Source organism: Ornithorhynchus anatinus, chromosome 8 (assembly GCF_004115215.2).
Source record: "Ornithorhynchus anatinus isolate Pmale09 chromosome 8, mOrnAna1.pri.v4, whole genome shotgun sequence".
In the NCBI taxonomy this organism is placed as follows: domain Eukaryota; kingdom Metazoa; phylum Chordata; class Mammalia; order Monotremata; family Ornithorhynchidae; genus Ornithorhynchus; species Ornithorhynchus anatinus.
Window position 1 is genome coordinate 47473482 of NC_041735.1, and position 12656 is coordinate 47486137.

Sequence of the window (12656 nt, forward strand, 5' to 3'; positions counted from 1 at the left end):
ATTATATGTGCCCTAGTAGTCCTCATTATAAAACCATGCTTTGGGTGTGTGGCAAATCATACTACAAGAGTTGACTAGCTGCTTCAATCAAAGCACTGCCTGAGCTTACTATGAGAATGGAAGCTAAAGAGGTAAATTTGAAAGGTAAATTAATCAGAGAAAGATAAAAGAAATAACTATAAAACCATCAACTGATAGCCCTAAATGCATTTATTCTGGTTCTAAAATCCCCAAATAGCAACACTTTCCAAAAATATTCTGATTTTTTTATTCACTCTTGCCTAATCCCTATTTCCCTTTTGCTTATTCAAATGATATATCTCTCCTCTATGCATGCATAAGCAGAAGTAGCAGATGTTTGGCCAGGGTTCATCTGGCCAAGAAGATACTTTACTGGGGATAATTATTTTCCAAACAATAAAGGAATCTGTAAACCACACAGTCTAGAGTGTGAGCAGAAATATAGGCTGATTAGAGAGGCCAAGACTGTGAGCTCTATGCAATTGCACGGGTATTATTTCTGGGGAAGGTTCCCACCAGAATATAGGCACATGTAGGCAGGGATCGTGTCTACCAACTTGAACTGTACTTTCCCAAGCACATAGTACACTGCTCTGCACATTGTGCTCAATAAATACCATCAACTGACTGACTGGTAGCCAGACTCCAGTGAAGTGACTCTGTGCTGGAACAGGGCCCCGAAAGCACTGCTTGCACGAGCAACTCAGTTCTCAGTCGAACGGCTTTAGACACAGGGACGACAACATCCCCACTCTGAGAGAACCAAATGTCCTCTCTTCCTCCTCCCCCAACAATTAATCAAAGGAAAGGTAGTAACTAGAACCGAGTTTTGGGGCTCAGTCAGCTCTTTCCGGATGTTCTGACTCCTCCATCTACTGTTACTGTGTTTGGAAAAACTGTGAGTATAGTTTCTTCTGGAGCTGTCAGAAGAAGAGGCCTCCTGAAATCACACCTCCTCCAATCAGCATTCTATGATCAACTCCCAGCGCCCCAAGAAGTATAAATTAATCTCTCTCACCTACGCGCACTTTGCTCCAAACCCATCTTCACCATTTCCGTATATGTGTTCGTTCAAGACTGTAAGCTTGTTGTGGGCAAGGAATGTGCCTGTTTATTGTTGTATTGTACTCTCCCAAGCATTTAGTACAGTGCTCTGCACACAGTGAGTGCTCAATATATACGACTGAATGAATGAGTTGTATGCCATTTTGACAGATCTATTTGTAAGTATTTTTATGCCTGTATCCCCCACTAGAGTGCAAGTTCTTTGAGGACAAGTGATGTATCCCTTCTTTATTCTGTACTTCCCAAGCACTTAATAATGCACACTGTGCCCACAGCGTGCTCAAAAATGGCTATCACTACTACAACTAATATCAGGTAAGGCAAAATTAATAAAATGATAAACTCCAGATGTAGTTTCACAATCACCTTTTAAGCAACCACAAAATTTGTCAAGAGCACAGAATGGAGATCTCAGGGCAAAAAGTGCAAGCTTTCGCAATAAATTGTTAAAGTTCCCCGGGATGGGTTATTTTTTCTGTGTCTGGAAGCAAATCGAACAACCAATAGTGGGTGACTTGTCTAGTTGGAGAGGCCAGTTTGAAGCCAGAAGCTGCATAGGAAAAATCTAAAATTAGATGCAAATCTAATAAATACATAATGTCTGCTTATGAAGAAAAAGTGGATAATGCTTGGATCAACATTTCACCTGTTCTGCCCTAGGGATACTGATGGAAGCTTACATTTTTCTCCCCACCTCACTTTATCCCCTTTCCGCGCTGTCACTGGCAACCTTGGAATATGAGAAAACAAAGCAAGATGAACATTTGCCTGCTGTTGACTTGAAATATTTACAGAAGCAGTGTCCTAATGGTAAAAGCACAGGCCTGGGATTCAGAGGACGTGGGTTTTAATCCTGACTCCAGCACTTGTCTTCTGTGTGACCTCAGGCAAGTCACTTAACTCCATTGTGCCTCAGCTAACTCGTTTCTATAATGGGGATGAAGACTGTGAGCCCCATGTGGGAGACAGACTATTTCCAACCTGATTATCTTGTATCTACCTCAGTGCTTAGTTCAGTGCCTAACACATGGTAAGTGCTTAACAAATATCATTTTTTAAAATGCTGCAAGTGAATAAACAGATAAAGCAAAGGGCAAATAAGAATAAAAATGATTTAATAATCACTAATCACAGTGTCTCTAGGCCAGTTAGGGATCACACCCATTGAGAGACTCATTTAAAAATCTAACAGGCTCACTTTTTTAAACCCTGGAGTTCTAGTGATCAGTAAGAATCACAACAAAACAAACTAGCTGAACTAGAAAAGTGGTGTGGCTTAGTGGAAAGAGCATGGCCTTGGGAGTCAGAGGTCGAGGACTGAAATCCCGGATCCGCCACTTGTCAGTTGTGTGACTTTGGGAAAGTCACTTAACTTCTCTGTACCTAGGTTACCTTATCTGTAAAATGGGGATTAAGACTGTGAGCCCCACGTGGGACAACCTCCCCAGCGCTTAGAACAGTGCTTGGCATAAAGTGAACACTAAAGTAAGTACTTAACAAATACAGATACTATCATCATTTCCTTTTCATTTTATTGAATATTGGGAAGTTTTCATTTGTGTCTTTTAAAAATGTGAAATTCTCCCACCTCTCCCCACCCTTAAATGAATAACGGTTGACCACATGCACCTAAGCCATAGTGTTAATGCTGATAGATCAATGATTCTCACTCATTATAGTCTCATTTTGTCAACCACATGCACCTAAGCCATAGTGTTAATGCTGATAGATCAATGATTCCTGCTCATTAGTTATGGTCTCATCTTGTCAACTGATGTTCCAATAGGGATGGCTGGCAAAACTTAACCGGACAGCAGCTGTCTGCTATAAAATGAGTGATGCCAGATCTGGGGGGAGCACAACGGTAGCAATCCAATGCCAGCACCTCCCAGTCTACACGATCCTAACTTTAATGGCTCGGCCCTACTGAGCCAATTGTGACAAAACGGAATGTTAGCAATTCATCATTAGCAGCCTTCCACACCAGCGCTCTTACGATACAGGCAGTTTTTAACCTTCAAACCTGAGTTAGGTTTGTTCCCTGTGAGCAGCAATATTATTTGGCAGAAGCCTTGGCCCATGGGAAGCCCTGTTTAGGAATACACTGCTCACCCACCTTGGGGAAAGGACTAGAAAAAATGCCCTATCCTCTTTTCTGACAAATGAATTGTCTCCCAGGGAGGAAATCTCACCTTCAGCAGCACTGTCTTCAAATCTCATGTAGCTATATAAATGTGCCATTTGGATATCTGAAACACATACTTACATGAGCTAAGATAGCCAGCTGCTGTTGACAAGTTGCTGTATTCCTGTTAGCCTCCATGAAATATCTCTGTGTGCGTCTTCTTTCCCGCTCTAGCTTTTTCTCCAAAGCAAGTTGGGAAGTGGCTAAGACATCGAGATATTTCATCATGACATCTGCTATCATTGAACTGACTTCCACGATATCTGGGCGAGCTTCTGCATCTGGAGTCAAGCATCTGTAAAAAGAGTAATTAACTAGATAACCACATTTTTAGTCATCGTAACTCATTGCTATTTTCCAGCTATTTGAATAGTATCATTAGCACACCCTCACTAATGAGACTGATTGCAAGTATTTAATCATAAGACTATAATAATAATAATAATAATGGCATTTGTTAAGTGCTTATTATGTGCCAAGTACTGTACTAAGCACTGGAGTAGAAACAAGCAAATCAGGTTGGACACAGACCCTGTCCCACACAGGGCTTACATTTTTAATCCCCATTTTACAGATTAAGTAATTGAGGGACAGAGAAATGAAATGACTTTTCCAAGGCCATACAGCAGACTGAAGTGGAGCCCTTTGGGTAATTGTGTGAGATTCCCTGCAGCTAACGCTCACATTATCTCTCCTAAAGGTGCTCATCTCATGCATGAGTCCCCTGCTGCTATTAGTCTCTTGCTCCCTCCAGAATAATAGCTTGATTTTTTAATTATTTATAATGAAATACACTGGGAGATCAGAAAGAATTGTTTCTATACCCACAAAAATATATACAGATTTCCCAGAGAATAGGAATACAATGATGTTAATATTCAGATAGGACGGTTAGTAAACCCAAACATTTGGAGACTCTCGGAAATCAAATAACCACTCCAGAAAAGCAAAGGTGAATTATGAGGATAATTAAAATCCTTTTAACTTCTTATGCGGTCATTAACTGATATATCACACGACATGATCTAAGGAATATATTATGGTAAAAATGGATTATTAAAGATTCTGCCACAGAGAAGAATTTTGTACTTCAACCAAAGAACGAATAAATTTCCTAGTGAGAAGAGAAACGCAGAAATGATGAAAGATCACGGAACTGTAAAATTTCCATTCCAGAAGCTTAGAGTAGTTATTTTATTGTAGGATTGCTTTGAAAAAACAAAACCAAAAAAATGGACAAGTGTGAATTTCCAGAACTGGAGTCTGCTTTGTTCTAGTTTATAGTTCCGATAACTATTATGGAATTTGGAATTTGACCAGCTGCTTCTTACTGAACTCGACTGGAATCCCTGGTTTCTGGGTCCCAGAGATCCTACAAGCTCCAGCCCAACAGAGGAAAGTTCTAATGGCCAGGGCGGAGCAGGACATTTGAGCCGGCAGGGATTCTGCAGTTTCCACAGTGGTCTGAAGGCCTCACAGCAGAGTTCCCATTCTGATCAAAAGTCTCAGTCTCCATGCACAATACCTTCATTATCTACTTTGCAATAAAGATAGTTCAATTATCCCCACTGCTAGATGTAGCGAGTTATTGTTGGGAATTATTGTTGCTGTGATTATTATGTTTATTAAGTGCTTGTTCTGTGCCAAGAGCAGTACTAAGCACTGAAATAAATACAAAACAAACAATTAAGACATAGTCCCTGTTCTGAAAGGGGCTCAGTGTTTAATTGGGGGAGGACAGTCACATCTAAATTGGGAACAGATTACCAACAAGAGGAAATTAAAAAGCTGAACCATCGAAAAGGAAGACAGAAACAGGGAATCAGTGCCTCTCTCTTCCATGAACAGGAAAGGCGGGAGGAGATAGTCTCCTTGATCCCGTCCGTAATGGATGCCGTTGTTCAGACGCCAAGTATTTGAGTGCAAACCTCACCCTTCTCCCAACTGCTGAGACCGGCTGAGGAGTGGGAAGGCCTGAGGGCCCGAGATGTGGGGTTCTCTGCACCCTTTCAGGATTGTCCCTTCACAGACTTTTGAGGACACAGAAGACACTTCACTGAGGACTACTCAAAGCCCTGCAAGTCAAAATCAGGAATGAGGTCTGGTTTGCTATCAGACTGCTCCTTTTTAAAGTAAGCCAACACAATCAAAAGATTAAGCCAGGCCAAAAATATATGTACATATAAATAAAAATAACTATGTAAGCCATGTGAAAGACTGAACATTGCCAGAAACATGGGTCATTTAATCATGGTATTCCTCTCATGTGACCTGCCTTGTAAATCTACTAGGATAAATTTGGTATTTCGTGTGCAATTGCCAAGTCAGGAAAAATGATTAAGATAACAAAATCAGAAGTTCAAATCCAAGATTTACTGAAAATTTAGCACAAATGTCCATGATTATGAATTTACGCAGATGATCATTTGGTCATCTCATTTGATTTTGATAAGTTCATCAAAGAAGAAACTGTAAATCAAATATATAAATATCAGAAATCTTAAAAGAGTTCCAAGTATATAGCTCAGTTTTTGAAAGACTTGCATCAGTGGAAATAAACTTTAGAAAATATAAGCAGTAGAATTTGCGCCTTAATTTTTGAACATTTTGGAAAGTTTTTTTAACAATCAAATGTTGAGAATGACACAAAACTGAAATGAAATAAGAGAACTCCAATTAAATAGTCTCGCTGTGGTAACAGTGGTTATAGTACTTGTTATGTATATACTGTGTGCCAAGAATCATCATCTACTGGATTCTTGTAACTGAATTCACATACTACAAATGGTTTAGGCACCTCCTTCCCTGTTGATAGTGGAAGATGTCTAAAAATCAGAAAAATGTGACACTGTGGGAAAACGACCAGCAGGAATGGGGGGATCGAGAGGTGCTACACAAACCTCTTATCGCTATCATCAATTCCTTTGCACTGGTTCTCAGGCCTGAATGTCAGCCCCGAGGCATATCTGCAGAGAAGCAGCGTGGCTTAGTGGACAGAACACAGGCTTGGGAGTCAGAGGTCATGGGTTCTAATCCCGACTCTGCCGCTTGTCAGCTGTGTGACCTTGGGCAAGTCACTTAACTTCTCTGTGCCTCAGTTACCTCATCCATAAAATGGGGATGAAGACTGTGAGCCCTACGTGGGACAATCTGATTACCAAGTATCTACCCCAGCACTTAGAACACTGCTTGGCACATAGTAAGCACTTAAGAAATACCAACATTATTATATTAAATGGGAGACTGTTATTAATGAAAATAAATAAAAAAGTTCCTCCCAGAAAAGACACAATACGGAAACTAGATAAGTAATGACCTTTTGATGATAACTGTCAATTTTTCAGGGTAGACACCTTCAGGCACAGGTTCATACACAGCCTCCACTATCTGTAAACAAATAGTTGGATAGAGAAAAATATTCCATTACATGGTATTTACGAAAGTATTTTATGATTCATGTTTTCATCTGGAACAGCATGACAGATATTCCATCAGTAGTACAACATTATGAGAGTATTTTGACATAGATTTTTTTCAGAGAGACTGTCTCCTTACCCAAAAAAGAGATTAATGTAGGTGAAGCAATTGTTAGGTGATGAGGAATAGTAGCCAAATATGGGTGAAATGACCTCAAACTCTGGAAATTAATCTCCTTTTACAAGTTTTCCCCCCTTTTTAGGTTTTTCTGAGTCTTTCCCATCATCTTTTCCCCAGTATTGCCCAGTGTTTTCTATCTTCTATCTAATTTCCAGGTTCCGTTTCTCTTATTTTTTCTCTATTTCCTCCTTTCACTTTAGATTCTCTCCCTCTTCTCCACTTCCACCCCACAAATTTCCCCTTCTCCCTCCTCTGTTCTATGGAATGACTTCCATCCTAGCCAGCTTCATCAACTTGACAGGCTTTCACCTACTCCTCCCTCTGAACCCTTAACAGGGTTCAGCCCCAACCCAGCCCCAATCTTATCTGGAATACCACGTAACCAACAGCCAGGTCCACAACTTCCTGACTCACCCACTTCTACTTGCACCTATACAATCACACATGCATCAGGTCTTTAAGAGGCCCAATCACCAATTCAAAATTAGAGACCCTGTCTGAATTAATCATCTCTACTGGCACCAAGAATATAATAATAATAATAATGGCGCTTGTTAAGCACTTACTATGTGCCAAGCACTGTTCTAAGTGCTGGGGTAGATATAAGGTAATCAGGTTGTCCCACGTGGGGCTAACAGTCTCAATCCCCATTTTCCAGATGAGGTAACTAAGGCACAGAGAAGATAAGTGACTTGCCCAAAGTCGCATAGCAGACAAGTGGCAAGTCTGGGATTAGAACCCATGACCTTCTGATTCCCAGGCTCGTGCTTTGTCCACTAAGCCATGCTTGAGAGCTGGAGACATGGGTTGTTGTTTTTTTTGATGGGGGCCGGGGTGGGGGATGTTTCAGTTGTAATAATAATAATGTTGGTATTTGTTAAGCGCTTACTACATGCCGAGCACTGTTCTAAGCGCTGGGGTAGACACAGGGGAATCAGGTTGTCCCACGTGGGGCTCACAGTCTGCATCCCCATTTTACAGATGAGGTAACTGAGGCACCGAGAAGTTAAGTGACTTGCCCAAAGTCACACAGCTGACAAGTGACTGTTGTACTTCCCCAACCTTTAGTACAATGCAGTGTACTTGGAAGGCAGAAAAAAATAGCCTACCTATACTCTTCCTATAATTACTACATTGTAACTGCCCTCTGGAAATCACCATTTTGATTTCTCTGGAAGACTTCCAGAGCCTTCTCCAATTCCATTTCGGTCCAGACGCAGGATCATTTCACCCCATACTTTCACTAGAATACCACCATTGAAAGTCATGAATCTACATAATTGTGTATGTGTATTTACCTGTATGTTTCTGTGCTTGTATATAACTATATTTTGTGAATGGGTTTATAGGTCATAGTCTGTTGGCCACCATGGTTTGTCTTGGCATCATATTCAAACCAACTTCAGCCTCTCGCTTCCTCTGACCTCACTCTTCTGACTGATCTGCCCAATTATTCACAGTGCATTTAGAGGCAGAACAGCTTTGGAGGAATGCATATTAACTGAAAAACCACTGCAACAAAATACTAGTTGGGAGAATGTGCTAGGTCACAGGTAGACTTTGAACTCTGCTATATGTTGTAGTTTATTAAAAGCAATCATAGCCTCATGAAAGAGTTCTAATGCAAACTGCTACAGAATAATGACAATGAAAATGCATTGCGGTAAAATGTGAGGTGTGAACATTAGAATGAGGAAAGGAAAAATTAAATGGGTGTGTTAACTTTGATATTTGAGTTTTCACGTCACATTTCTCCATTAAGCGGCCTGCTAAAAGTTGGTCTTTTTAGGAAAAAAAAAATAGTACATGGGAAAAAAACCAGTGATCATTTGCTCTGGCAAACCTGCGTACTTTAGTTGCTAAGGAGAGCATATTGGTACTGTAGAAGGGAGGATTTAGAGTCGCCATCTGATAAAGGATGCATCCTGCAGCCCAGACATCGGCCTTCTCTCCATATGGTTCACTTTGCACAACTTCGGGACTGAGTAAAAATAAATAAAATCAATGCACAAAGAAGCAAAAGCCAATCAAACTTTTTTTTTTAACCAAAAAGTGAATATGATGGAAATATTTAATGGTACTTATTACGCTTTATTTAACAGTATTTATTAAATGCCCACTGTGTGTCAAGCACTGGTCTAAGTGCTGGGGTAGATAATCAAGATAATCAGGCTGGACAGAGTCCCTGTCCCACATAGGGCTCACAGTCTCAGTTGGAGAGAGGATGATTTAATCCCCATTTTACAGTTAAGAAAACTGAGGCACAGAGCAGTCCAGTGACTTGCCCGAGTTCACCCAAGAGACAAGTGGTGGAGCAAGGATTTCAACCCAGATTCTCTGACTCAAGCCTATGATCTTTCCACTAGACTCACTTCTCACAGCTTCGAACTCCCGCCTTCCATTTCTAAAAAAGACTTCAAAACACACTCTTTCAGATGTTTTTCATGTTACAGGTAATATACGTCACTATTAGTAACATCGCCTTTGAATTTAACAGACACCTATTAATGACAGTGAATAACTGGACTTGCTATTTAGAAGAAATTTTAGGGTACGAATAGCACCCACTTACCGTACCATGAACCTAACTCAAGCAACTCCGGTTTGATCAATGTTTGAAAAGCAGAAATATATTTCAGAGAGCAGTTAATCACAGGTGACTGGCTTCTGAAAACACTATCAAAAGTTTTCTATTGATTTTCATTATAACAATTCACATTAGAAAATATGGACTTTTTTAAAACTTTCAGAGAAATTTTATTGACAAAATGACTGCTAAGCATAAATATGTAAAAAGAGAACAAAAATAAAAGGGCCTCCAATATCTTCGCAAATACAATGGAGAAGCTCTTAAAATGTCATGTGTTTACTGATCACCACTATCAAATTTCCCATGGATTTAATTTTTTTCCATCTAGATTATATGTCAATTATAATGACCACTGAGTAAGTATAGTTAATAATGTCTATATCTGAAAGTGGAACAGAATTATAACTTTACATAAAGAGCTGCTTAGCTTTAGAATGGTTTTTCTATGGCTTTATCATTCTTAGATTTTTGATATAGTCATTTTAGAAAAAAAAGCAGCCAGACTATAGAGACCTTGCTTTTTTAGCAATCGCCTTTAAATGTTATGCCTACGGAAAACATGAGAAAACTCAGGATGGTGCAGAACCCTTATCCAGTTTAAAAGAGATGGAACTAGCTTGTAAATTTAATGCTGGCTTAGAGCCGTGGATTTTCAGATTCCAATTAATCTCAGGTTCCTATTACTGAATAATAGCATCACATTTTTCAAGGGTATCTTTCTTCCGGAAAAACTGAACATTCTTAAATTCGAAAGCCTTTTGTTAATTGAATCTGCCAGTAATCCGGGAGAGGCATAATCAAACACCAGCAGAATAGTTCTGACTGCCAACCAACCTCTGGAAAGGGAAGCTTGGTTGAGCTTATTGAATCAAATCCTTTAGCATTAGACTTTGTGGTCGTACTTTTATAGGGTAAATTGAGATAATTTATACTGGTCTATAATAATAATGATGGTATTCATACTATGTGCCAAGCACTGTTCTAAGCACTGAGGTAGATACAAAGTAATCAGGCTGTCGCACATGGGGCTCACAGTCTTAATCCCCATTTTACAGATGAGGTAACTGTGGCACAGAGAAGTTAAGTGACTTGCCAAAAGTTACACAGCTACTTTACACAACAGTAGCAATTAGTTTGTATTTAATCGCTGCAGGATATGGAGCACTCACTGGACTAAATGTTTTAAGGAGGCTCCAAGTTTCCATTTCTAAAAACACACAGAGAGACACACAAAAATCATTTTTCACATACAACAGTAATGTGTATATTTGGCCATCTGTGTCTTCTTGTCTTTTCACAAGATTGTAAACTTTCTCAGGAGCAGGGATGGCATCTTTTATGGGAAGCATAACATGGACAATTGGGCACCGTATCTGGAGACATCATAAAATCAGCGTCAACTTTATATCTCCTGGCTGGTAACTTTAATCAGATCCTAAGTAATGGCAACCCTGGTCAGTGGAAAACTACTGTAGTTGCAGCTGACTTGGATCTCTTTTAAGGGATTTGGTGTGACTGAATGATGAAGTTCTGGGCTAGCCTTAGGTGCCTCGAGTTTGGTTTCTTGTTTTTATGGGCTACTACTCAGATGAGTGGGATGTTTATAAAGGACTGAGAGAGGTGCATCTCTCAGAGATGTCTACATCAGCATTCTCTGCCTCCTTCCTTCTCTGAAGGTGCTGGACACTAAATTAAACATCTCTTGTCAATTCTACTCTTCTACTCTTGTCATCTTGTCAATTCTACTCTTCACTCTGCTTGTTATTTTCAAGCAATAAGAGAAACAATCCTTGACATATTTGAACACAGATTTTCAGAGGGCAAATTTAAGACTTCTTTCCTATTTAAAGGTAGGGTGGGCACAACTGTCTTAGGCAAGGATCATTAGACCAGCTCTACCTGGCATGTGGCGAGCAAGAAGAGATTGGTTTTTTTCCCTCAGATTATTTGGGAAGCTGGAGGCAGAAAAAAAATCAGTGATGGGAAAGCAAATATATCACACCAAAAAACACTCTCTTTCCAGGAATACATTATGGAAGTGCTGGTCACTTTTGCATCACTTCACACTCACAACAAAATTAGAAGAGCGTTAGATGAAGTATAATTACCCATAGATAGTAATGGTAGAGTGTATTCTCAAGAAACGAACAAAAAAATCCACAAAACAAGATATTTTTAAAATGGCACTGTAAATATATGCCAAAAATAAAATGAGTGAAACAAATGTTTAGTTATGTGTACATTAAAGAATTGTCCTTAACAAAAACTTTGCAAACTTTGTTTCGATGCTCACCCAAATCCAGTTACTTCAACACATCTTATTTAACTGCCAGCTTTAAAAATCAACCCGAAACTTGACGGAAATGTCAAATGGAGGATTAAAACCCATGCCCTCTCTACTAAAATTATAATACACCTCCGCATAGTCCCCTGAATGGAAAAGGCTTAGTGTGGACAACACTTTGGATCAATCAGTGGTAAATATTTGAGTGCCTATTGTATGCAGATGTACTGCACTGTACTTCGTACTTGGGAGAGTACAGTACAACAGAGGAGTTTACAGTCCAGAGGAGGAGCTTAGAGTCGGCTAACTTTCCGGGGTGTAATTGGAGGAGGTGTGACAGAGGCATTCTAAACAGGGTTGATAACCAGTTTGCAATCCCTATTACCCGGGGGCCATTTAAAGGCAGGCCAGCAGTGAGGGAATGGAGGGAACAGAGGAGATAGGCCACATCAGCTATGAATGAGCTACAGTGTTGCCACTGCATTGCAGCGGATGAGATGAGGCCCTTTTCAAGGCATATTCACTCATTCATTCATTCAATCATATTTATTGAGCGCTTACTATCTGCACAGCACTGACCTAAGCGCTTAGGAGAGTATCATATAAAAATAAAAAGACACTTTCCCAGCTCCCAACGAGTTTACAGTCTAGAGGGATATAGGCATACATCAATGGACATACAGTAGTGGACATCAAGACCTGAAATCCATGAGCCCCATGGTCATTTGGGCTACATCAGAGGGCCTCAAAACAGCAATGGAGTCTGAGAATCCAGCCCATCCCAGAACAATTTCTGATTTTAGGAATGCTTCAGGGGAGTCAGACTGTCCCCCAGACCTAGTCTCCCCTCATGCAGGGCCCTAGGAGACTACCAATCCTTACACTTGAGGCAGGCCCCCTCTAGCCTACCAGGC

The 12656-nt window shown here is 40.1% G+C and overlaps 1 protein-coding gene across 8 annotated transcripts in view; it reads right to left on the reverse strand.

Moving 5' to 3' along the window:
• The window catches only part of NEK10 (NIMA related kinase 10), a 124052-nt gene that overhangs the window by 37123 nt on the left and 74273 nt on the right, over nt 1-12656 (reverse strand). For all 8 annotated transcript variants that reach the window (XR_003761645.1, XM_039912945.1, XM_039912946.1 and 5 more), the window contains 3 exons: nt 8720-8849; nt 6588-6658; nt 3353-3566 (listed from right to left, as the gene is read on the reverse strand). Coding sequence is in view for 7 of the 8 variants with exons in the window: in XM_039912945.1 (XP_039768879.1) it covers nt 3353-3566; nt 6588-6658; nt 8720-8849 (415 nt within the window). In the remaining variant the exon portion in view is untranslated. The remainder of the gene's footprint in view (nt 1-3352; nt 3567-6587; nt 6659-8719; nt 8850-12656) is intronic.